The sequence below is a fragment of the Crocuta crocuta genome, unplaced genomic scaffold (genome assembly GCF_008692635.1).
Source record: "Crocuta crocuta isolate KB4526 unplaced genomic scaffold, BGI_CrCroc_1.0 scaffold562, whole genome shotgun sequence".
Taxonomy (NCBI): Eukaryota; Metazoa; Chordata; class Mammalia; order Carnivora; family Hyaenidae; genus Crocuta; species Crocuta crocuta.
Genome location: NW_027531012.1, coordinates 1,202,727 through 1,230,359, shown reverse-complemented (window position 1 = coordinate 1,230,359; position 27,633 = coordinate 1,202,727). Strand labels below are relative to the sequence as shown.

Sequence of the window (27,633 nt, the reverse complement as noted above, 5' to 3'; positions counted from 1 at the left end):
GTCTGATCTCTTAACTTCCACCACATAAATGTTGTCTCATGTTGGTGTAGTATCAAGTTTTTATTTAACCTTAAAAGCATGTTTTCTCATTTGTAAAATTAGAGTGTTGGATTATTACATCTCTGAGTTTCTTTCAACTCTTCTGTCCTAAATCTTATAGCCAGTAGCACATGATGTCCATCAATAGGCTTCTTGCTGTACTCCTGGCAATTGATGTCCAGCTCCAATGTTCCTCTCCCCTTTCCCATTCTTTTCTACTTTGGGTTTCCAGATCATTTGGGATAGCTGTGCTCAAACTATGCTTCTGGTTCACTATATCAATAGGGTCAACTTCCTAATATTTCCTTAGATAAAAATAGTAATTGGGGCACCTAGGTGGCTCAGTTGGTTAAGCATCAGACCTCAACTCAGGTCATGTTCTCATAGTTCGTGAATTTGAGCCCTGCGTTGGGCACTGTGCTGACAGCTCAGAGCCTGGAGCCTGCTTCAGATTCTGTGTCTCCCTCTCTCTGCCCCTCCTTCAAAAATACACATTAAAATTTTTTAAAATGATAATTGATAAAGAAGGATCTTCAGCAATGTAAAGATCATAAAAGATTTAGAATAGTCTATAAGGTCTAATTTTTATATCTTTAGAGCCTGTCTGTCGGTCCGTATGACTAGCCATCTTTTTACAAATTTCCTGACCATACAGCTGCACTGATGCTAGAGAAAAATCTTTTAAAGTTTTAAATTATAATTAAACTAAAATGAAAATGGAGAAAATGAATTAGTTATTTCATCTAATCACATTCTCCAAATCATTTCCATGAATACGACAAGGTAAGATAAGTATGAACTCAGATGATATGAGTAATTCTGCTTAAGAATAATACCTCAAAGTATATGCACCTTTGGGCAGCGTACATAACACATAAAATGGTTTCTAGTCGCACTGTAACAACATTTTGTTCCTAGATTTTCATATGAATGGATGTGCGTCTGTATTAATAATGATTGCTGATGGTATCAACAGAACAAGTTTATTTCTCCCTGTTTGTTTGTTTGTTTGTTTGTTTTCCGGAGGAAACATGAGGGGTGACAATTGGTGTTTTTAAAAAGTTCACTTCCTTAAACCCCTGGCTAACTATGAATGAGTCTCACTGACCCTGTATAGGAAATAAATAGTTTAAAAAATACACAGTCACAGCAGTGTTTGATCAGTTTCCATCTTCTTTGGAGTGAATGTCCTAGAAGATGGGGCTTCCCTCCCCACCTCCTTCCCAAGAGATAAGCTAGTCATCCCAGCCCCTGATGGGGTGGGCTTTGTTTCAACCAAGACTACCTCCTTTGTTTCCAATGACATTTTCTTTTATTGGAAACACTCAAAAGAGATAAAATGAGAGGCAATTCTGGAAGAATTTGGACTGAGGGTCTGGAGGAATCGCAGCCCTCACATACCTCCCTGCCTTTATAGCAATCACCCAGAGCACAAACCAAGGAACACAGTTTGTAAACTCTTGCTTTAAATCAGCAGATGCACATGAAGATCACTTGAGGAGCATTTTCAAAGTTTTGGTGCTTGAGTCTTGTTTCCAGAGACCACCACTCAATTGGTCAAAAGTAGGGCCTGGGTTGTTTTTGTTTTTGTTTTTGAAAAGCTGTAGGTGTTTGTATAGGGCAATAAAGATTGACAGCCAGTACCCTGGAGTATCCCTGAGAGGTCAGGGTAGGTTGGGACAGAATCTTCCTTCTGACATGAAGGCACTAAGCAGGGAGGCCCCAGAGTGTGAATGTCTTCCCCAGTGTCTCTGAATCCATAGGCCCAGATGCACCTTGCTTTAGCGTTTGAGATTTGGTTCCCCACAGTATTTCCTCAGCAGTTTTCATCTCCTGGTAAGAAATTTCATTGTCAATAGCTACATTAACAAAATATGCCTAACACTACTGCTATTTTCAATGCACACACTTTGGTTTGTTTCATAAGCGAGGTTCTCATGAATCTCATCCAAATGAGCTAAGAAAAAGAAAACCGAGACTCTCCAATGGAAAGTTAGGACAGCTTAGATTTTCATGTGCTGAGATACCTGGAACACTGAAAACTTTCCCCTGGAGCATCTCCGGTAATAGTGCCAGGGAGGAAAGACACCTAGATACAGCCAGATTTCCTGTAAGACCTGATCATAAACAGAACTGGACGATGCACATTCACAGGTAAGGGGGCATAACCAGCAGAATTTACTAACAACTGAGCCTTAAGAGACACTTCTTTGTGACTAAAGGAAAAATAATACAACACAAATGTAGTCATAATAAAAGCTTATGGGTTATTTCCCTGCAGGTGCCCTGCTTTCATATTGGAACTCTGCCATGAGTATGTGATCTGCTGGGTTAGGCCTGATCAGTCTGCAGAATCCACAGACCTTGTGGCTATGTACACACATGCTTTTCCACAAAAGAAGACTTCCTACGCTTTTCTTCTCTCACCCCTCCCAGAGGTACAAAGGGGAATAGATCTAGTGTGTGGGTGTTTATGTAAGGCAGTTCTTGTCTACCCAGAAGAGAGAATTAAGCCTACATGGTTATATTTCTTTAAACAAGTTTGTTAGTTTTAATAATCTCTCTGCTATATTCCTGGCTCAAATGGGAAGATTTCTCAAAATACTTGATGAGTTCATTCTGCTATTAATATTCATTGTTTTTTTTTAAATATGGAGAATTTTATGACTAGAAAGTGTTTTTCTTCCATTTAATTTTTTTTCTACTCCCCTCTTTCCCGCTCACAAATGTTACTCAGTAGGAAAATGGCCTGACATTCAGCTGGCTGTGAGGCTAGCCTTCTCTGGAATGTTGTGTGGTGCTGTGCTGTGACTTCCATGGAATTCAGCCCCTGTTTATCAAGGGCTCCCACTTATTTTCATATTATATGTTGGAAAAAGTGGAAAAAGTAAAGCCTTCCATAGGTTCCTAACACTAACTTGTAAATTAGCCTTTGAAAAATAGTACTTAATAGCAAAGATTGACAGATTCTGTATCTACAATGTGACAGAATGGGAGAAGATATTTGCAAATGACATATCAGATAAAGGGCTGGTATCCAAAGTCTATAAAGAACTTATCAAACTCAACACACAAAAACCAAATAATTCAATGAAAATGTGAGAAGGCATGAATAGACACTTTTACAAAGAAGACATCCAGATGGCTAACAGACACATGAGAAGATGCTCAACATCACTCATCAACAGGGAAACCATAAATCAAAACTACAATGAGATACCACCTCACACTCATCAGAATGGCTAACATTAACAACTCAGGCAATGACCAATGTTGGCAAGGATGCAGAGAAAGAGGAATCCTTTTGCACTGCTGGTGGGAATGCAAACTGGTACAGCCACTCTGGAAAAACAGTATGGAAGTTCCTCAAAAAATTAAAAACAGAACTGCCCTTTGAACCAGGAATTGTACTACTAGGTATTCATTCAAAGGATACAGGAATGCTGTTTGGAAGGAGCACATGCACCGTAATGTTTATAGCAGCACAACTGACAATAGCCAAAGTATGGAAAGAGCTGAAATGTCCATGTCCATCAACTGATGAATGGATAAAGAAGATGTGAGATATATACACAATGGAATATTACTCGGTGATGAAAAAGAATGAAATCTTGCAACAACATGGATGGAACTAGAGTGTATTATGCTAAGTGAAATAAGTCAGTCAGAGAAAGACAAATATATGATTTCATTCATATGTGGAATTTAAGAAACAAAACCAATGAACATAGGGGAAGGGAAGAAAAATAAGATAAAAACAGAGAGGGAGATACACCATAAGAGACTCTTAAATACAGAGAATAAATTGAGGGTTGCTGGTGGGGTGTTGGGTGGGGAGATGGGTTAGATGGATGAGGGACATTAAAAAGGACACTTGTTGTGATGATCACTGGGTGTTATATGTATGTGCTGAATCACTAAATTCTATTCCTGAAATTATTATTATACTATATGTTAACTCATTTGGACCTAAATTTAAAAAAAAAAAGAAAGATGTTCTATTTAGGCTTAATCTGATTAGCTTCCATTGTTCGGTTGAGGGATGAAAAGAAATGGTAATCCTAGAAAGGTGTTGAGGCTGAAGCCACCTACAGTGCTTTACACTAGGGATCCAGAACCAGCTCCTGCCTTCCTCCTCCCCCCCCACCCCCCACTGTACTGGAAACTACCCTCTGTGACCCAGTCTCCAGTCACATCCTGTCGCCTATGAACACTCACTCTCTAGTTCTGTCCAGACCCTTTGGATTAATCCCTGAGCTCTTCACTCATTTTCTCCCCACTCCCTCAGCTCCCCACACAGGTCACATGGTGAAGAATGCCTGGGTCCCAAATCCAACCTAGACTCTGAGGACTCTGCCATTCCAGTATCTCAGTTTCCCACTTCAGTCTTCTGGGTGGAGGTGAGAAGCACATACAATCATGGCCACCATCTCAAACATCTATTTACAGATTATTCTAGTATAAAACAGTGGCAAGACACCTAAATATTTTAGGATGGGGTGGGGAGAATCTCTGAACTGACAGCCAAAACTATCGGCTGTCTGATGTAGGTGAAATCGGTGGAAGTAACCTCCCTCCACCTCTCCCAGTTTCTCACCCCGGATTATCCAGGTTGCCTAGAGATTTTTTTGCCTACAGCATTGAGTTGCCTGAGGCAGAGCAGATCTGAGTTGAATGGAAGTTTCCCTCCATGAGCATCTGTGTGGGGGGTCACAGAGCCTCCATTTCATGTCCTGGAAGGCAGAAGGCTGAGGCAGGGCATATGATGCTGACAGCGAGGCAGGGGCAGTGAGGTGCTCCCAGCCCCGATGAGATGAGTCACCTTTTGAGAAGATCATGAGCAAAACCCAGACGTACACATCAATGAGAGATTTTAACAAAGGGCAGGGGGTGCCTAATAATAATAAGGTTCCAGGTTTTCCCTTTATTCTATGCCATTCAGGCTGTATTTCTTAGTCTATCCCTTCAAGTAAGTTGTGCATAAGGAGGAGGAGAGTGTGTCAGGGGGTGTGGGGAATGGGGGAAATAGGGGAGGTGGGGGTGGGAACGGAGGCAACTTTAAACCTGAGATTTAAATTTTCATCCTGGTTTTTTAAAAAGGACATTCAAGGGACTGAGAAAAAGTCTCCTGATTTTGTGCATAGAATCACGATGTCGATACAATTCAAGTGTTGTACATTGTACTGGGTGCATTACACTCAGGCTTACATCCAGAATTGTGAAATAGGGCTTTTAGGGAAAGTAGTCCTTTTATTTTTTTTATTTATTTTTTTTGAAAGTAGTCCTTTTAAACATGTACCTTGGTTAGAAAATGGAGGAAGCCAAATACAATCAGAAAAAAGAAAGGAGGGACAGGAAAATACAGAATTATTAGGAATAAAACCTGTTTTGTTGTGTTTTTAAGAGAAAGAAAAAAAAAACTCTAAGATCTGCTGACATCTCTGTCTTGCATGGCCTGGCTCAAGTTCATTTCACCTGGGCAGTTTTCCTACTCACATAAAAAATCAGGTCATCTCTGGTAACATTTCTGAAAGGACACAGAATACCAAGAGGAGGGACTGAAAAAGATTTAGAAAAAGAAACAAAAGCAAAAGCCCCATGGGATTAGAGGACAAGAACAAATTCTTACGATTGGTTCCTCTATAATAAATTCAAAAGAAAACTTAACACTGTCTGTTGTAGCGCAACATCATTTTCTTAGGAGAATCTGGCCGACTCCCTTTCACTGAAGCTTCCATCTAAATTTATTGTTCTGAGAAACATACCACAGCCCCTCACATTCATTCTTGCTAATGGTCTAAATATTTATTTTCAACAAATAATGTGGTTTGGCTCAGATTGCTTCCCAGAGGCAGCATTTTTGTTTAAAGTTTGCTTACTAGATTATTATCTGCAAAATACATAACAAAGACAATTCTCTCTATTTCAATCATTAGCATTCTAAATGGAGCCTTCTATACTCTTCTATACAGGAATTCTAGCCTCTGGAATAAAGGAAAACAAACACCAGCATCAGTAAGACAAATAACACAAGTCCAGAGTTCATAGGTAAAGTAAGACTCATAAATAAATGGTGTTAGTTTCCTAGACAGGAAGAACATGGTTTGCCAATTGCTTTGCACCGTTTTTGGGAAATCTCAGAATGTTTTTCGTACCCAAACCCCTTTCTTGATGGCCAGATTCTGTGTCTCGTTACACTGCCATTCTGGTCACAGATAATTGACTAGGATGGGCATTTGGGAGCCTGGGCAGTCAGTCCACAGCTTGGCTACAGGCCAGAAGATGTGTGGCACAGAAGATCTGTACTCACAGAGGACAGGTCAGCGGCTCTTTTTTGGGACTTTGAATATGAGACACAGAGACTCACAGAAGACAAAGACACCCAGAGAGAAGAGACTAAAGGAGAGTAAGCAGAAGTCCTGAGGCAGCAGAGTCACTGAGGTGGAGAGAAGATAAAGAATAGAAAGATGTTAGCAGGTGGCTGTAAGAGCAAAACCAGCAGAGAATTGTTGAGTCACCAAGATGACGAGGACTGGAGCAAGGAACCACAGGTGCCTGCTGCCGACACGACAGAGTAGACTGAGGGATTTCCCGACTTCTGCTCTTCTCTGGGGCCTAGATGGTGTGTCCCAGAACATCAGCCACTAGGACCTGACATAATGCAAATACTAAACAAAATTTGGCTCCATGATGAATTTTAGGATACATTTCAAATATTTTCTATAATAATGGATATGATTTACTTAAATGGTCAATTCTCTCTCTAATTAGCTTCTCTTAGTAATGAAATCTTATAAATGGTTTTGGAAAGTATGAAATATATTTTTGGGCAACTAAGGAGATGTTTTTAGATCTTAGACTAGAGAAAGGTATAACTGTACTTTCTATTTGCCCTTAAACTGGAAGTGACATATGCCTGTTGAGTAAGTTAAGTGAAATGTACTAATGATTTGATTATCTATTTAATGCTTGCGTTTTGCAATCACAATTGACCTCAAAGAAGCAAGACTGAATCTCTCTCTTCTCCTGAAACTTTCTACAGTCATATACATTGGTGGGGGTGGGGGTGGGGATGAACATTTCAATAAAATTATAAAAATGAGATCACTGTCCATTATTTAATGAGAATATTTTCCTGTCCAGGATCCTATGGCACTTCTAATCTTGTTATTGTAGATTGGCTATTATGAGCCACCAGACGCTCTTGGAGCACTGGAATCTCTCTCTCTCTCTCTCTCTTATTCTTTCTTTCTTTCCAGTTTGTGGCTTAATGTGCCATTTTCTTTTCTTCCTTCTTTCCTTCCTTCTTTCCTTCCTTCTTTCCTCTCTGTCTCTCTCTCTCTCTCTCTCTCTTTCTTACTTTCCTTCTATCTTCCTTATAATTTATTGTCAAGTTACCTAACATGTGTAGCCTTGGCTTCAGGAGCAGATTCCTGTGATCCATCACTCACATACGACATCCTGTGGAGCACTGGATTTTCTATGTGGTAAAAATTGCTTGCCGTAAGAGAGCTTCTGCAGGTGGCAGGAGCCAGGGCTGGACTAAAGGCAGGCTTTAATTTGTAGATGAATGTGGACCACTGCCCTCTCCTGGACAGAACAAGAGGAGCAGCAGTGTGCACACAAAGGAAAAGGTCTACAAATGTTTTCGAAATTCATTTGGACAATTTTTAATGAATGTCTACAATGTACCGCTTTGCGATGGCACCACGGGCCAAACCCCAAGAATGTTTGAAATTATCCCTCCTTTTGAAAAGCTTACAGACAGGATGGAGAAATGAAATTTCCCAGAGATGAAAGATAACTTTACTCAAGTGTCAAATCAAAGTAACCAAGAAAACTCTATTTTGTTTCCATTCTTTGTAAAATACTTTGGCTCCAGTTAGATGGAGAATAGGAATAAATACCAAAAAAAGTTGGTCCATAGCAAATTCTTGGAAGAGTTGGAGGAGCAGCAGGCACAAAACACAGTAAAACTGTGTTTCATAGACTAAAACTTTAAGCTAAAATTCAGACGTATATGGTTCTTTTTTCACAATAAAAATGTTCTAGGTAAGGACACTCATTGATTCCCTTACCTTTCCAAAGTTGTTCTGTCATGTTTGTTTACTTATTATGATTGTGACTCTTGCCTCCCTCCTCTCAGAAAATGGACCTGGTCCATTTAAAGCTTATGAAGCCCTAATATAGCGGGTAAGCCTAAACCTTGGTATACCTTTCACTGGGGGGCAGCTGAAGTGTCAATCTACTATTGTGCCTTGTATCTCACTTCTTTGGACTTCTAGGGAAGAGAGCACAAGCTGTTAGCCAGTTGTATTCTGGAGTTCTTGGCTCAGAATGTCATTTAATGGCACTTCTAACAGCAATAAATGGAGAGAGGACATTATAGGTATGGGAGGGAGAACAGATCTGGCTACAGAGAAATTCGTAAAGAGCCAGTAGGTGTATTTAATAAATTTCAGTGTTTAACGGAGAGTCTTTATTTCAGAAGTTTGCATATTGAAAATGGTGCTCTCCAGTCTGTTTTTCATCTCCATTTGCAAAAAGCTGGCTGATATCACCCTGTTAGGAGAAGAATGTGGCTTCCCTTCTCATCACACCTCCCTTCTACTGGCCAGCTTCTTACCCTTAGAGGTAAGAATAGCTCCTGTGTGGGCAACCGTCTGGTTAGGGTCAAACGGGAGGCCACCAAAGTAAACAACGGCCATGGAGATGTACGTAACAGTCCCACTGATTCAGGCCTTCTGTGCTAGTTGTCAGATTATTGCCTCTCAGCTCCAAACCGACTCATCATCGCTTTGCTTGTGATGCTGGAAGTAGATCTTGCAAACATTCCTCCTTTGCCAGGAGAAGGGTCTCTAGGGATGCAGCAGGAGGACAGACTTCTCTTCTTGGCTCTGGGGCACCTTTTCTTGGTTTCCTCTTACCGGAAATGGTGACTGGCAGTGCCTGGTATACCCATGGCACTCGCTTCTCCGTTCTGGTCATGATTTCAAGGTTTCCTCACTGCCAGCCTCAGTCCCCTTTCCCCCCAGTGAGGGATTTCTGCTTACCAGTTTTGATCCATAATTCCCTACTCCCCCATCTCAGCTTGACAATGCAGAGGCCCTTTTCAGCATCCATGGGCTGCAATCACATGTCGCCAAAGCTGTTTGAACCTCAGCCTTGGGAAGAGAGGCCCTCTGCAAAATGTGTTTTTTCTTTGGGTAGTCTCTCTTAGCACTAGGATATTCTGTAGCATTTTTTCCCTTTCTTAGTAGCTAGTCCCCTGCAAATAGTTAGTAATGTTTCATGTTAAACCTTCCTTATTGAAATGATTGTGTGGTGTCTGTCTCCTGACGGGGCCCTCACTGATCCACCTCTGCAGCCATGGCACACCCCTCTGAAAGTGTCTAATAAAATCATCTGTATGTCCCGTAGAAGCAAAACATCAGTGCTTCTGAGAACAAATCTGTATTGGAGACTGCAACTCTATGGCCATGGAACCCCCACCATTCTCAACTGACTCAGGAGTTTTAGGCTTCATGGCACACCCCTCTGAAAGTGTCTAATAAAATCATCTGTATGTCCCGTAGAAGCAAAACATCAGTGCTTCTGAGAACAAATCTGTATTGGAGACTGCAACTCTATGGCCATGGAACCCCCACCATTCTCAACTGACTCAGGAGTTTTAGGCTTCATGGCACACCCCTCTGAAAGTGTCTAATAAAATCATCTGTATGTCCCGTAGAAGCAAAACATCAGTGCTTCTGAGAACAAATCTGTATTGGAGACTGCAACTCTATGGCCATGGAACCCCCACCATTCTCAACTGACTCAGGAGTTTTAGGCTTCAAAATATTTGAATTACTTGCATAGATTCAGCCCTGGTAGTTTTGTGCATACAGATCAGAAGCAAGATAAAAGAAATAAGGCCAATGTGATTTACCAAAACCCTTCTGGATAGTCTCAACTCTCATCTTAAACGGACCAATTTCTTGAAATAAAACGGCCATCCAGTTTTAAAAAATCCCTCTGCCATTCAAGTTCCCCTCTGGATTATGTTCCTAAATCTTTTGCCTTAGCGTTTCTGCTTACAACATTCACCATTTAGATTTCCCTCCCTGCTTTAGGCATTCTTATGTTGCCTCCTATGAATGCGTCCTTTCAATTATTTCATTGATTTTCTATCACTCACCAAAAAAAAAATCATTGCACACATTATTTAATTAAGGTAAAATATCAATTTATAGTATTAAGAGGAAAAGATCTCGTTTTTATTTTTCAGAATTTCTAAGGACAATATACTGGGGTTCAATTTTTTTACCTAAAGATTGGAATTTCAAGTTTTACAAGCCTTTTTATGTTGTTTATATATTATATATTTTTCTCTAAAAATTTCAACTTACTGTGACAACACCCCTGATGTGATATTTATACTGAAAAATTATAAATTCCCTCTACCTTTTATCATGACATTATGATGACACTGATCTAACAGTAAAAAGCTTTCACAGCTTTGATGGGCAGAGTTTGTGCTAAGCCAAGCAGTTGTAAACACCATCAATGTTCTGAGGGAGGCTTTGGAAGCTACAACCATCACACTCAGCTATTTACGATTATAGTTCCACTTCCAGATTTTGGCGAGGGGAAGCAGAGCCTGAAAATCTGAAAAACTACAGCTGAAAGAGGTCCCACCTGACAGATATGGAAGCTGAGGTTCAGGCTGTCAACGTGACTTGCTCAGGGTCACACATTGGGAATGTGGCCGAGCAGGACGTGGACCCTTATCTTTTAATCTCAATGACATTGGATACGCTTAGACTATCTCTCCGCATCCGATGAGGAGGAGACCTTCTTGAGTCTAAATTACCTTTAAAAGGGAACGTTAGACTATCTCTTGTCAGCCCAGGCTTTATGATCATCCTGAGTTTAAAGGATTAAGTTTAGGGGCATCCGGGTGGCTCAGTCAGTTAAGTGTCTGCTTTGGCTGAGGTGATGATCTCCTGGTTCCTGGGTTTGAGGCTCCCATCGGGCTCTGTGCTGACAGATCAGAACCTGGAGCCTGTTTCAGATTTTGTGTGTCCTTTGATCTCTCTGACCCTCTCCTGCTTGTTCTCTCTCTCTCTCTGTCAGATATAAAGAAATAAACATTTTTTAAAAAGGATTAAGTTAATCTCTAATTCACTTCTCTGAATAGGAAAACATTTGTCAAGAATGTATTTGGAAGCCATGAAATATATTTTTGTGTAACTAAGGAGATGTGTTTTAGACCTTAGACCAGAGTGAGGTACAACTGTATTTTTGACTTGCTTTCATAAAACCTGAGAGATTTATGCCTGTTAGATTACATTTAAACTCTCAACTGTTTCATCACTACAACTAAAATCAGCTATGTTAACTCTACTGAAAATTCCACATTTTTAGTGTTCTCAGGACGGTCATAACAGGAGAAAATCTTCACAGGTACATTTCTAAAAAACAATTAATTTTTGGGAAAAGCGCTAGACTAAGATCTGATAAATTAAATTCTTTTTTATTTTCAAAATTTCATTTAAATTCTAGTTAGTTAACACACCGTGCCATACTGGTTTCAGGAGTAGAATTCAGTGATTCAGAATACAACACCCAGTGCTCATCACAAGTGCCCTTCTTCATCCCCATCACTCATCTAACCCACCTACCCCCACCTCCCTCCATCAACCCTCAGTTTGTTTTCTATCTTTAAGAGTCTCTTATGGTTTGCTTCCCTCTCTTTTTTTTCAGGAAAATTAAATTCTAAACTGGCTTTTATGACTATGTTACTGTGGTGACATCATCCTAAGTCTGAATTACATCATCAGTCAAATGTGGCTAATGATAGATACTGTTTGTACTTCACAAGACTCTTGTAAGAGAAAGAAACAAAAAGTGACAAGTACTTTAAACTTTTCTAAAGAAAGACACTGTGTTATTAAAATTTTTCAATATCATGTTACAATGCTGCTGGCAATTTTTATAAATTATATGTCTTAAAGTTTGAAGTATGCTGGGCCAATCACCACAAAATCATATTTTAAAAATAGATACACTTTGATATTGCAGGAATGTGATTTTAGAATTAGCCTGTCATCTCTTTTTCACATAAAATATAAGGCCTGATTACAGACTTTTTTGAGCAATGATTTGGCCTCTGCCATGGAATTTCTTTAAAGACCACTAGATGGCGCAATTTGGGGCCTACAGCTAATTGTTAAGATGCTGAGTAAGTGAGTGTGAGGATGATGTTCTGTATAAGGGCATGGTCTGAGGGTGCAGCCCAACAAAATTAGGTTTCATTCCTGACCCTGCAATGCTCCATGGGCTTATGACTGTGGTAAATTTCTTCTGCCCTTGCTCCACTCCTCTCTAAAACTGACTCTGTAACATTTTACATCTGCCTCCCCTCAGGATAGTTTACAAGGATTAATGAGATAATGCTGTCGAAGGCCAGACCTTTTAATGAAAGCTGCTAATTATAAGCAAAGCATCAGTGGGCGAGTATGTAACCAAGTTCTGCCCCTTCCTCTGTGTTAAAATGCTTCTGAATTGGGTGACATCATTCCCACATGTAAAAAAACGTTTTGCTGTAGAAGTTAAAATGGTTAAGAGGGAGAAAATTGGGCCCTTGAAAGAAACTGCAAAGGCCAGGGGTCAACTCCTCTGCACAAGACAAGGGTAAGGGTGATAAAATAATCTCTTCATTGATAAGGACTCTTGCATAGGAGGCGGAAGTGGATTTTTTCCCAGTTTGTTGAAGACAAAAGAACAGATAGAAATTGACAAGACATCAGAAACAAAAAGTTTAGAGGAAACATTTGGAAAGTGAATGTTGTACATGTTAGTTTTATATCAAACAAAGCTGTTTCTTTTAAGCTTTTTAAAAATTGGAATAAGAACACTTAGCATGAGATCTACCCTCTTAATACATTTATAAGTGTACAATATATTATTGTTGACTACAGATAAAATGTTGTTCCACAGACCTCTAGAGCTCGTTCATCTTGCTTGACTGACATTTTATGCGCATTGGTTAGTAACTTCCCACTTCCTCCTCCTCCAGCCCCTGGCACCACCGTGCCCCTCTTTGATTCTATGAATTTGAATATTTTCGATACTTCACCTAAGTGGAATCATGCAGTATTTGTCCTTCTGTGTCTGGCTTCAACCATGTTGTTCCACATTGCAAAATTTAACCCCCTCCCTGCCTTTTTTTTTTTAAGACAGTGTATTATTCCCTTCTATGTATATAACTACATTTTTTTTAATCTAGTCATCTGTCAATGGCCTTTTAGGCGTTTTCCACATCTTGGCTATTGTGAACAGTGATGCAATGAATATAAGGATGCTAAAATCTCTTCAAGATCCTGGTTTGGGGGACAAATACCCAGAAGCAGGGCTGGCAGGCCTTAAGGCAATTCTATATTTAATTTTTGAGTAACTTTCAAACTTCTCCACAGGGGCTACACCATTTTGAATTCCCATCAATGGTGTGGAGGGTTCCAATCTCTTCACATTTTCACCAGAACTTGTAAAAAAAAAATGTGTATATATATATACATATACACACACACACACACACACACACATATATGAGAGATGTGAGGTGATAGGGTGGTTTTGATTTGCATTTCCCTGACGGTAAGTGACTTTGAGCATTTTACACATATCTGCTGGCCACTTGAATGTCTTTTTTTGAAGAAATGTCTAGTCAAGTTCCTGGCTTATTTCCTAACTCAGTTATTAGTTTTTAAACTAGAGTTAGAGGAGTTCTTTATCTATTTTGGACCTTAACTCCTTATTAGATATTTGATTTGCAGATATTTTCTTTTATTCCATAGGTTGCCTTTTCACTCTGTTGATCATTTACTGTGCAGAAGCTTTTCAGTTTGATGGGGTAAATTTCTTTTGATCTTGCTCCACTCCTCTCTAAAACTGAGTCTGTAACATTTTACATCTGCCTCCCCTCAGGAGAGTTTACAAGGATTAATGAGATAATGCTGTCGAAGGCCAGACCTTTTAATGAAAGCTGCTAATTATAAGCAAAGCATCAGTGGGCAAGTATGTAACTAAGTTCCGCCCCTTCTCTGTGTTAAAATTCCTTATTCTGTTTTTGGTGCCTGTGCTTTCTGATGCCATATCCATAAAATCACGCCAAGACCAATGTCATGAAGCTTTCCCCCTGTTTTATTCTAGGAGTTTTACGGTTTGGGGTTTTAGGTTTACATTTTAATCCATTTGAGTTCATTTTTATGTATGATGTAAACATCTAAGTCCATTCTTTTGCATGTGGATAGCCAGTTTTTCCAGCACCATTTATTGAAAAGACAATTCTTTCCCCATTACCATACTCAATGGTAGAAAATGGGAAGCTTTTCCTCTAAGATCTCACCATTTCTACTCAACTTAGTGTTGAAGTCCTAGCCAGAGTAGTTAGGCTAGAGAAAGAAATAAAAGGCATACAAATTGGAAGGAAAAACATAAAATTATCTCTTTTCATAGATGATACCATCCTAAATGTGAGAAACCCCTAAATATTCTACCAAAAAAGCTGTTAGAACTAAGAAATGATTTCAGCAAAGTTGCAGGATACAAAACCAACATAAAAATTACTTGTGTTTCTATATACTAACAATGAACTATCCAGAAAAGAAATTAAGACAACAATCCCATTTACCACTGCAGCAAAAAAGGATAAAATTCCAGGAATAAATTTAAGAAGATGAAAGATTTGCATAGTGAAAACTACAAAACATTGATGAAAGAAATCAAACAAAACACAAACAAATGGAATGACTTCCCATGTTTATAGATTGGAAGGTTTAATATTGTTAAAATGTCCATACTATCCAAAGCAATCTATTCATTCAATGCAATCCTCATCAAAATTCCAATGGCATTTTTATAGAAATAGAACCCAGCCATCTACATTTATAGAGTACAAATATTTTCATTTAAACACCTATGATTTTTGTAATATTGCCCATAAATTTGGCCTAATGAAAAGTTATTTTATTTTTCAAATGACTGTTTTATTACTTTAGTTATATTCTGCAAACATGGGAAGAGAATTTTTAAACCTGTTTTGTTGTGTGGTAAACTCACCACACTGAGACTGGAAGATCTGGGTTTCAATTTCAATCACATTATCATTAGCCATGAAATAATGAGAGTAATTATAATAAGAAGTGTGAAAAATCTTTCATTTGGATTGTATTTTTGAATCCAATGTATTTTTGCATATTTTTTAAATATATAATAATATTCAATTCTTGTCATATTCCTTCTGGAACTCGGCTTTCTTATCTGGAAAATGGGAACAACTCCTACTCTGTTTACTTCACAGGGATAATGTAAGGGTGAAAGACAAAAAAATATGTAAAACTGCATTTACAATCACAAAACACTATATAAAACTATTATTGCCACTCATGTGAAGAGTCAGTATGACAATGTATAATAATGTCAAGGATCGGGAGAGAAAAGAACGAGGCTGACCTCACAAGTCTGTTATGAGAACCCGGAGGTGGTATACCTACATCCTACAAATATCTCATACCCATGTATACTTTCCAGGTCTCTCACAAATGAACAACCCTAAGTTAATAACCATAGGCTCCCAGGCTAAAGGTATTCTGTCTAAGGATGCATTTCCCAATATCATCTTATATCTAAGAGATTTGAGCTAGTCTTGGATGATTCCAAGTTGTCTCTCATGTATCAGGGCTGTGAAGGTTCTTAGAACACATACGTTTACAGGAAATTTTGTTTTTCTCTTGGGAAAACATTGCTTTGGAAATAAAATGGCTAAAACAATATTCTATGAGACAGCAAAAGACTATTTCCTCCATGCGCTAAAATGATTATACAAAGGAATTGGTTTGGGGCATGCATATTATGAGGTTGCCCTATTACATTCCCTTTCTGTTTACCTCTCAAAACACTTTTCCCAGTGTGGGACATACACTTTGCACACACCACGTGTTCAGAAAAATCTATAGACGCTTAAATGCCTAAAAGCATTTATCTCTGTTCACAATAGCTTTATCCCCATGCCAAAATAAAATTCTTTTCGATCAGAATCTCTTAGCACCTAATGATGAAAACAGATAGAACCTATCTAATCAGGGAAGAAAACCACAGAACTGAGGACAAGTCAAAGCTTTTAAAAACATGTTGAAAGAGCTAAAAATGTGCTTACCTGGGCAATTATGTCTGTAATTTCTGAATAACTGTGGCATCTTCTTACACAAGATCGAGCCAAAAAATCTTCCACTAGCCGTGTTCCAATGCTGTATCCCCTGTGGTCAAGAAAAGAGTGTGGTCTGAAAATAATATTGGAGTAGGAAACTCTATCAATGTTTAAGAATGGAGTCATCGGTTTAGCACTTGCATCAATGGATAACAAAGTAAAGCAAACTTGACAAGTCTAATGGCTATTTAGCAGTAGGCTCCTTATTTGTCTTACAGACCACAGAAGCACAAAGCAATTATCTGGGAAATTTTAACTAGTTTCCTATAAGCAGAGAAGCCTGAGGAGGTATACTGGCCCAGATTTGACAGCATAGATTAAAGTTAAGGGAAGTTGGTGTTTGTAGCCTAATTTTTCTTACTGGCAACTAACTTTCTCATCATTAGCTGTTGATGGAAACAACGATGATCTAGCTAACTTGTTGTCTGCTCTAGGTGTGGTACCTAGATGCTCATTCTTCTCATAGCATAGTTATCATGGTAAGAGGACAGGCATATCCATGATGGGCTCTGGAAGGAGAGGAAGAAGGGAAAAGTAAAATCAATTCTTGGTTTCTGTGGTTAGAACCCTGAAGTTTAGCAAAAAGAAAAAAAATGATGTTCAGAAAATTCATTTTTCATTCTAGGGAAACTGGATCTATGGGACTTGGGAGAAAGTATTTATATTATCTGATAGCTCTATCCTACAGTGAATAGATTGGGTAGTACAAGTACAGTTTCAAAAGCATTTTATTGAGAGATCATGATATAGCTGAATATGTGGCTAAGGTGGCCAAGCAGACACCTTCAACAAGATAGACCTTAGAACTTTCTATGTAGCTGAGGAAATATGACCTTACTGGTGGAAATAAGAAGGAAGAGTCTGCTTTCACTAACCAACTGGCCCAAAATTGGTCTTTTAAATTCACAACCACATGTACATAGACAAGTGAAATGATTTGAACGCAGCAATAATAGAAAGGCCACCAAGATAAAGGCAGCATGGTGTATAAAGGGAATGTCTGTTCCATAGGGTCTAAAAGTGGGGGCGGTATTTAGTAACTGGGTGGTTGGGGGGGGATACAGATTTAATGTCAGAGTGCTCATTAATTCCCAAAATCTATGAGATACTCTATATTACTCAGTAGATAGAAATATTCAATTTGGCTTACTTGCCTTCTGAGAAAACTGTTTTGTGATTCTAGTTAGAAAGTTCACACTAAAAAGCTTTTGAAGAACAGAACATGAACTTTACGGGAGTGGTTGTACTGAATTTTAAAAAATGTTTCCAGTGTTTTCTAATTTTTATGCATATCCACAGCCTTGGACAGTGAGAAGTGATAGAAAGTCAAAATGTTACAGTCAGTGTAGTATATGTATATACACACACAGACACACATATGTATACACACACATACACACATATGTATTTATATATATACTACACACAGATATATACAGACTACACATATGCACATATATACTCACCACACACATATATACACACTCTACACATACACACATATAACGCCCACATATCCATACACACGACACATACACACACACACACACACACACACACACACACACACATCCTGCTTTGATCAAGGGTATGTTTCCATAAAGTAGATAGTTTATATATCAAATTAAAAATGTAAGATGTTTTCAGCAGAAGCTATTAAAGAAATCCAAATGTGAATTATTGCTTTTCTTACAGCAATGCCTTTCTGTAGCTTCTCAGAATTTATTCTTTAATATTTCATTCATCTTTGTTAAACTGTGCACCCAAGTAGCTAATCAAGATACTATTTTTTAGTCAGATAATTGAGTTTCTTCATTTTCTACATCTGTTCCACAAAACAATGTAAATTTAACATAAGCTACATAAAATGAAGTATACTCTGGAAATACTGTATCACATATTGAAGTATGACTTCAGTGTAAAATAGGTTAAGCAACTCCCACTCTTCCAGACACTTTATCTCCCGACTAATTAAAAGGAAATGAAAAATAACTTACATGAACCAAAATAAACACAAGATAATGAAAAAGAGCTTTCCAATAGAAAAAGAATAAGCATGAAAAGGGAGGAAACTAGGGTTAAAAAGAAAAAAACCTTTCAAGCTTTCCTTTTTTTTCTGTTTTCCACCTCAAAACACAACGAACCCTTTTCAGAAGCCCTAAAATGCTCAATGAGGCTAGATTTCCCCTTCGACCTTTCTAACTAAATCTTCTAATTAGTACAGGTTTTCCAGTCACTGCCCAGTTAGAGTCCTTTTCAGTATCCATAATTAAGAGGTTCCAAAAACGTTGACAGATATTATTGAGCAATAACCTGATGTCATATAATTATTCTGAGAAAATTAAAGGCTAAATTTGTGATGACGGAATCTCCATTAATGAAGACAAGGAGAATGGACTTTATTTTAAAAGAGAGGAGTGTGTTTCTCCGTTTAATATATTTTTAAGTAAAGCATAACAATGGTAAAAGCATTCAAACAATGAAAACACTACCTAGGGAAAAGTAAGTCTCTCTTCTACCCATAATCCCCATCTCCAGGTTCTCTCAGGCAATTATTAATTTTTTGTACATGGTCTATACTTATGTAAGCATATATTTCTATGTTAGGAGGAGTCTTATTAGAACAAAAGACTTCTGAAAATAATCAAATTTGATGATCCATCACATTGTTGAAAGAACAATCTCGGTTTTATCATACCTTTGCTTATAAGTGATTAGCAACGAAATGATTTCTAACTAAAAAGAAAATGTTCCAGGCTTGATTTTCATTGAGAAAAGTTTCCTTCCTGTTACTTTATACTTTATGACAACCCAAATGGCAGTTGTCAGAAATTATGTGCAGCTTTAAAATGTGATTTATTGAAATAAAAGAAGACCTGGGAAAGTGGAGCAAGCAAAGTCGTTAGAGGTGGACAAAATGCAGAGGATGCTAAGAAACAACGTACATTCGATGAGAATATGAGATTTCTACTTACATTTTATCTAAATATTTATTCACATCTTCATCTTTTTCATAATCTTTACACAGTTGGGCAACCAGAGCTCCATAGGTGAGGACAAAGAGATCTTTGTTCTAGAGAAAAAAGGATTAGTTTTACTTTATATTCAAAGCTATGGATGACAAGCTACTCTTGTTTTTTAACAAAATTTTCCAGTGGAAGCAGGCTTTGAGATCAGCTGTTCATTTTTTCTAACTTCCTACTAATTATTACAATAATTTTGACTTTTGAGAGCAAGTTGTATCCATATTTGGATACATTGCTGATGAGAAAAAGCTATAAAATAAAATAAATTTCTTAACAGGAAAAATCTTTCTATGCATCTATTTACATTTTATAACTTGCAATGTGTTTTCATGGAGGAAGTTTTTAAAAAAAAATAATTGCTAATATAAATTTCTGTTGTTCTAGAATTGGCTTTGGTATCGGCCAACCATGTTTCAGTTGGAAGGAATAACTAATTTGGTGAGACTTCTCATGAGTATGTACAATCCTTAATGGGCTCCAGGTCTGCCAAGGAGACCATCAGGATAAACCCAACCAGAGCAGCAAATTTGTGAGATGTTGTTTTCTTTATATTTAGTGAAAAAAGGAGAATGTGTAGTTTCCTTATAGATCTCCAAAATATGTCCTATTTTCAGTGAACTAAATATGAGAACAACTAAGAATAATTTAGGTTTGGTTCAGTGTAGATAGGTAGAAAATAGGGTAAACAGAATACACAAGACTCAATCAATCCATTTTAAAAAGTCTCTCAGTTTTGCTTCTGGTCTTGAATACTAAGTAAGGAATGGAGTTATCAGAGAGAATTTATTCCAATGCTCTCAGTCCTACAGAGGAGGGAATGAGGCCCTATGAGGAATGGGTGACTTGCTCAACTAGCCATTGGCTGGCTGAGCCGGGGAGGAGCCGGAGACTGCAGGCTCCACTCTGACATAGCAATTATTTTGGAGGCACATAAAAGACCTATTTGAAGTAGAGGTGGGTGAGAGAGGGAGGGAGGGAGGAGAGACACTGTTGAAAATAATCTTATTTTGTGCATACTCTTGTATTTTCATGAAAAGCTAAATGTGAATTTCAGGTTAGAAGAGGTGTCTTTACCTCTAGACCTAGGTATCTTGGGTAGTATAACATGGAGGGTAAAATTAGATCTGGTAAGATATATTCTTTTTTTTTTTTAAGGCACAGGAAGAAATGGCTCAACAAATCAATAGAATTGTTTATTCAACAAAATAGCTTCTATTAAATATGATGTAATTTGATCCAAATACTTCCAAAATTTGCCCAGTACCACCAGAGTCCATTTCCTTATACATAGCTTTATATCATAAGAAATGTTTATTTAATCAGACAGAATATTTGTTATAACTAAATAAATTTTAAATATATAGAATCTAAATAGTTATAGTGAAAAGTTGTGTTCATATGTGCACATGAATTATATAAAATGTCCTAAGTGTCTGTAGAATATACATTAGATACATTAATTGACATTACATCAAGAACTAACACATATGAGTCAGGTATAAGACAATAATAAGTGCATTAATATTTCTAGTAGAAAACAAGATATGCAAAGCAGGTGATTTTAACAAAAAATATTGTTAAACAAAATCACTGAAGGGTCACAATGTATTCAATTTTTATTCTGTTCTTATTTAATCTAAAAACCTAATCATCCACTACAAGAAATGTCTGCAAATTATACATGAAATATCTTCCTACCATAAAGAGCCACCACAGAAGATAAATTACTGCTATGTGGTAATACCATAGCATGAAAATGAGCATCAGTGAAGGAAAGAGAGGCAGAAAGACTGACAATGTATTTGTTACCACAAGCAATAAAACAAAAGAATGTGAAGAAGAGATACAAGGAAATAAAATTATACCCTATTGTCATGTCAGAGCCTCAGCATTGTACTCATTTATAATTATGACCATCCTGAAATCATGGCATTTTCTTCTTTCTCTTTCTCTCTTATTCTGATGGGTGAATACTAACTATACTGTACTTGCAGCTGGGTTTCAAGTTCAATACCCATGAGGGCCAGTTTTTTCCATTCTGCTTCCTAGTAAAAGGCTGAACCTTGAACTACATGTTTAGAGGGTCTCAAATCTATACTACTGATCACAGAAAAGGCCAACATAAAATTTATCTTCACAGTTTATAAAACAATAAAGACAGTCATTTTCACATATGAAGAACAGAACACCATTAGTTATTTAAGGTTTTGGGAGATATCAGGATAAAAGTGTGTTTTAGCCGATATATAAATGAAGTGATTTAGGTGCAGTATGAAATCTACAATATCTTTTAGTATTTCAGGGCCCCACAGAAAAATCAGTCAGGGTCCCAGAATGCCAGAGGGGGCACCTGCAGGCATTCCCTACTAGGGTGTGCCAGTTATCATTCAATTCCACGTACCCATAACTGAGATTCCTTAATTTTATTCAATGCTCATCAGTTTCCTGAAATAATTAAAAGGGCTTTAAGTGTAATGATAAATTTTCATTTCTGTAACTTCTAAATGTCTAATGAGAGGATTAAAGAAGAATATTTCTCCAAATGTAATCTCTAAATAAATAAGCTTTGAAAATAACTCTGAGCTTGGAATACACAGAAAGGATAGTAGCACATACAAAATTATAATAATAGATACTTACAATTAAGGCAAGGAAATATATTTTCAAAAGCAATAATCTTTTAATACTGAGTTTTTTTGCTGACCTATTCCTGCTAATTTAACACGTAATCAACTACTTTATATAGATTTCACTTGCTAGTTCACGAAGTATGAAATACAAAGACTATAAGTATGAAATATGAAGAATTGCTTAATCTTTTCATATTTTCTGTGAGAGACAAAAGATACATATTGCACTTTATAGATCTAATTAGTCAGAGGATATGCATATCCTAAACTATGCGTAAAGAATCGATTCTGTTATAGAGTGTTCTCTAATCACTGTACTATTCCCAGAGGTATCATTTATGATCCAATCCACCAAACACTGCTCCCACTGAAAAATGTCTATAGTGTCACTTTTTAAAATAAACCAGAAATCCCTCAAGAATATATTTTCTTCGAAGTAGAAGAGAAGCTTCTTTGAGAATATGTTTACAAAAAAGATCTTACTATTTTACGGTATTCTGGTCTTCTGTGTGCAGGGCGAGACATGGTGCTTGAGAGATAAAGAATGTGATCTTCGATTCCTTTTCGTTGGCTTTTACCTTACAGGTGTATGAATCTCCGCCCTTTTGTCTTTGCAAGTTCCTTCTTGCTTGGAGAAAAGAGTGCTACTTCTGCACTCCACGGCTCTTGCTCTTTGCTGAGCTGAAGAGGAAAGCAATCACGAGCAGGACTGTCTTGAAGGCACGTCCCTTGCCACCGATCAAATACTGCTTCACTTGTGAGGACAAGTTGTAATCGAGAGGTATAAAAGCTGATAGTGGGAAGTCAGACCAGAAGCACCAGCTACTGAAAATTCTTTAGCCCAAGGGAGTATAAAAGTGGTGTTTTGCTCTCATGCCAAGGCATTGTTCTAAAATCACAAACAGAAACCTTCACAATCCAAGATAACTCTAAATGTTAGCATTATTCAGCCTTTGTATTGATTGTTGTGTGAATTCGAGACAGGATCAGCAATCTGTACATACTACCTCTTGGGCTCAAATGTAATCAATGACCATATCACAGACCCCATTGTCTGTGATTACAAAATTCAAATATATCTAGTACTTTTGTTTCCATAAGCAGCAGTTTTAAGGAGTGATAGATTTGGGGTATTGGAACTTTTTCATAAAACTGTTGCTTATAATGAGTGTTCTACAGTTTAATAATGTATAATGATTCTGGCAGAGAAAGCAAGCCCTTAGCTTTCTTTGGATAGTCCCTGAGATGTTAGCTATTGAAGGCTCTCTTTATTTATGCAGGAGTATAGACATTTAAAGTTAAAACAAGAAACTCCCTCATCTCGACAACTTCAAGGTGTGGAGGATCAAAACTGTTCCAGAAATAGAAGCATTAAACTCAATTTAAGAAAGTAGTTTCCTACTTCTCCCATTTTACCATCTGAGTCAATTGGCCCTAAGTGTTCTCGAAAATTCTTGTTATACAGTGACAGACTACTCACTACTTTGAAAGAGTGTGGTGTAGTTGAAAGAGCCTAGGAGAACTTGGACGGCTCAGGCTAAGCTGAAGTGCTAACCTTTACTGGCTGTGTGACCTCGGACAAGTCATTTTATTGCTCGATGGCTCAGTTTCCACATTTGCAAAATGTCAATAATAATGACCACCTCACAGAACAATTGTGAGAACCAAAGAGATAATGTTTGCTATAAAACACATTATAATACACCATATAAACATGAATTACTATAGATTTTTCTTTCAGGTGAACGTTTTGAATGGAATTTTATAATATTTAAGGTATTTCCATTACTGCCTATGTTCCATGACTCTGTTCTCAGGAAAAGTCAGTTTTGCTGGGTGGTGGTGGTATATGGGGGGGGGGGTGCTTTTCAGTGGCAGATTCATGACACCTTATATTTATATAAAGTTTACGATTTACAACACGGTTTTCATTTGATCTCATTTTAATTCAATTACCATCTGTGAAGTAGTCAGTACTGTAATCATTAACATTTTATGGGATAAGAATCTAAAAGTCATGTTGAGAAATTTGTTCAAAGTTGCCTGGGTGGTAGGCAACAAAGAGGGATTTGGGCTAAATTTGCTGACTCCAAATCAAAAATTGTTTTCTATTGCACACACTCTCATTATGTTAGAGCAAAATGTTTTAGAGGCAGGTCACAAAAGCTACTAAGGTGTGATGACAGAATGTTGAGAAGCCTACTGTGGGGGTAGTTCTGGGTTCTGAGAAAAGCTGAGAAAAGCCCTGAGTACTTGGTGGGTGGGGAGTAGTGGTACTGGAATCAATTTCACCAAACTCTAATGGCTGTGGTATGGTGACATCAGGGCCACCATGAGAATTCAGGACATCATGGGTGCATTAGGAAAAGCCAGCTCTTCCTCCAGACTGATAGACCTCCCCCTCTCTCCTGTGCCTTTGGCCAGGACTCGAGGGCATAAGGAGGCCTTCTCAGCCTGGTGTTCTCACACGAGGGCACAGTCTGCACAAATACAGCTGCAGCCAGGCGCTGGGCCACCAGTTTGCCAGTTTTCAGACTGTGAAATCCACTAGCTTTCAGCAGCTCTGATGACCCAAGGAAGCTTGGTGTGCCTCAGGCTCTTTTCTTTCCTTCCCTGTCCTCACTTAAATAGAAAGAAGTATAGAGGTTATATTTTTCTTTTTTTAATTTTTAAATTTGTTTTTGAGAGAGAGGAAGAAAGCAAGAGAGCAAGTGTGAGTGGGGGAGGGGCAGAGAGAGGGAGACACAGAATTTGAAGCAGGCTCCAGGCTCTGAGCTGTCAGGGCAGAGCCCAATGCAGGGCTTGAACCCTTGGACCATGAGATCATGACCTAAGCTGAAGTTGGACAGTCAACCAACTGGGCCACTCTGGTGCCCTGTAGGCTATATTTCAAACAGGTAGATGACATATACTATTTATCCTGACCACAACCTGGGAAAAAACTCATTTCAAAGTAGTGCAGAGGAGTTTTTCCTCTTTTCCTTTTGGTAGCATAGGACAGAATTTGGAGACAGGGTTGGGAGAATGATGCGATCTTCAGTCTCATATTGCACGGCAAGCCAATAACCCAAGGAAATGGTGAACTGGGCTATTCCCCCTTGGGAGGTACCTTGGGAGGTAACTGGGCAGCTGAGTGGGGACTGGGGAGATGCTAACAGAGGAGGCACCTACTGACCTGTCAACTGTGTTATCATCTGCCATTGTCCACAAACTATCAGACAAGGCCATCACATCTGCTTCAGGAGCTTGTTATCTTTTATCTTCTCACAACTTCTTTTTCTATTTAAGGCTGATTTCCATGTTTATTTTAAACAAATTTCTTTACATAAAATTAGCATTAATATGCCCAGCACCCCAATCCTTTAGAGATGCTCTAGCTGTTAGATCATGTGCCAGCATACACTCAGTGAATGAGTTGGTGGGTTTCTGCTGAGAAGGAGACATTTTATTTTATTTATTTTGTTATTTTTTTTAAATATTTGTTTATTTTTGAGAGAGAGACAGAGCGTGAGTGGGGGAGGGACAAAGAGACAGGGACACACAGAATCCAAAGCAGGCTCCAGGCTCTGAGCCATCAGCACAGAGCACGCGTAACTGACTGAGCCACCCAGGTGCCCCAAAGAGTAGACATTTTATATGTTGGATAGACAGGTGATGGCAAGCTATCTTTTAAAAAAAGACCATTTGGGGGGCGCCTGGGTGGCTTAGTCGGTTAAGCGTCCGACTTTCGCTTAGGTCATGATCTCGCGGTTCGTGGGTTCGAGCCCCGCGTCGGGCTCTGTGCTGACTGCCAGCTCAGAGCCTGGAGCCTGTTTCAGTCTGTGACTCCCTCTCTCTGACCCTCCCCTGCTCACACTGTCTCTCTCTCTCCTAGAAATAAATAAAAAACATTAAAAAATATTTTAAAAACATTAAAAAAATATATTTAAAAAAAGACCATTTGGTTAGAAAGCCCAGAAGAAAAATGATTACTTGTAGATGTTATCATTCACAATCATTGACAAGTTACACACAAGTACTGTTGATGAAGTCATTAGCTCTTTCAACTGTAAACAATAAAAACTTAAGAGTGTCATCAACAAACTCCATCACAGTAAGACTTTGATACCTCAACAGTGACTTCTTATCAATCCATGCTTCATTCATCTTTTCTTACATGGTTACCTGAAAGACTGGTCTACAATTTCCTTTCCTACTTCCTCACTTCCCACATCCTCTATTAAATGGACTTTTAAAATATGAAATTATAAGCATAAGGAAGATGCAGTTCTTACTACCAAGCTCTACTGAACAAGTGTCTCTTTATACTTAAGGCTGTATTTTCAGCAATAAAGCAGTACTGATACAGTTGGAGTATCCAGTACCTCCCTTAATTCTATTCTGTCCTTCTCAGTTCTGCTATCCAGAACTTGGTATTTGTCATTCTTATACATGTTTTTAAAATCCACATATGTTAGTAACCACAAGGACTATGTGATATCATTTTGTTTTAAACTTCACAAAAGTTCTCATGTTGCACACATTCTATAGCTTGCATTTTCCCTTTCAATTATTTGTTAGGATTTATCCAGATCCATAACTGTCACTCTAGTTAATTTATTTTCATAGCTTCTAAAGCTGAGGTCAGCAACTTCTTCTATAAAGGGCCAGGGAGTGGATATTTTAGGCTTTACAGACATATGGACTCTGTCACAACCACTCAACTCTGCTATTGTGGTGGGAAAGCAGTCACAGACAACTCAGGAAAAGGTGGGCCTATGTACGAATAAAGCTTTATTTTTAAACACAGAGATTTGAATTTCATGAATTTCACATGTCACAAAATACTAAACAATTTTTTCTCAACCAAGTTAAGATGTAGAAACCATTCTTAGCTTGCAAACCACAGAAAACAAGCAGTGAGGGGCGCCTGGGTGGCTCAGTCGGTTAAGCCTCCGACTTTGGCTCAGGTCATGATCTCACAGTTTGTGGGTTCGAGCCCTGCATCGGGCTCTGTGCTGACAGTTCAGAGCCTAGAGCCTTCTTAGGATTCTTTGTCTCCATCTCTTTCTGACCCTCCCCTGATCACATTGTTTGTCTCTCTCTCAGAAATAAATAAAACATTAAAGAAAAATTTAAAAAAGAAAAAGAAAACAGGCAGTGGATCAGTTTAGTCTATGAGCCATACACAGTCAACTCCTAGTCTAGAGCATTCTATGTCTGTGGCTTATTAATATGTTTCTTTGTTATTGGACATTAACAATGAAACGGAATGAAAATACTGTGGTGGAATACTACAGATATCTCAGATAAAGCTGGCTAGTTCTTCATATCTTTTATGATGTTTAATCATTTATGATAAAACTATGTTTAAAATGTCTATAAAAATTCTCCTTCAGACTCTGTGCTGACAGCTCAGAGCCTGGAGCCTGCTTCAGATGCTATGTCTCCCTCTGTCTCTCTGCCCCTCTACCACTTGCTCTCTCTCTCTCAAAAAAAAAAAAATTAAAAATTAAAAAAAAAGTATTCTCCTTATAAATTGATCAGTTCTTGTTTTATGTTTTCCAACGTTATGCATTCAAGACATACAAATTGGCAATTGTTATATCTTCATAATGGATTGTTTCTTTTATTATGATGGGGTGTTCAAAATTAGCCCTTTGGACACTTTTTGCCTATAGTTTAGTTGTGCCTTATTTTAATCTTATTA

The 27,633-nt window shown here is 38.1% G+C and overlaps 1 protein-coding gene across 5 annotated transcripts in view; it reads right to left on the bottom strand.

Moving 5' to 3' along the window:
• The window catches only part of TRAPPC3L (trafficking protein particle complex subunit 3L), a 62,669-nt gene that overhangs the window by 17,554 nt on the left and 17,482 nt on the right, over positions 1-27,633 (bottom strand). For all 5 annotated transcript variants that reach the window (XM_077770845.1, XM_077770843.1, XM_077770844.1 and 2 more), the window contains 2 exons: positions 19,264-19,361; positions 16,238-16,337 (listed from right to left, as the gene is read on the bottom strand). In XM_077770845.1, coding sequence (XP_077626971.1) covers positions 16,238-16,337; positions 19,264-19,361 — 198 coding nt within the window. The remainder of the gene's footprint in view (positions 1-16,237; positions 16,338-19,263; positions 19,362-27,633) is intronic.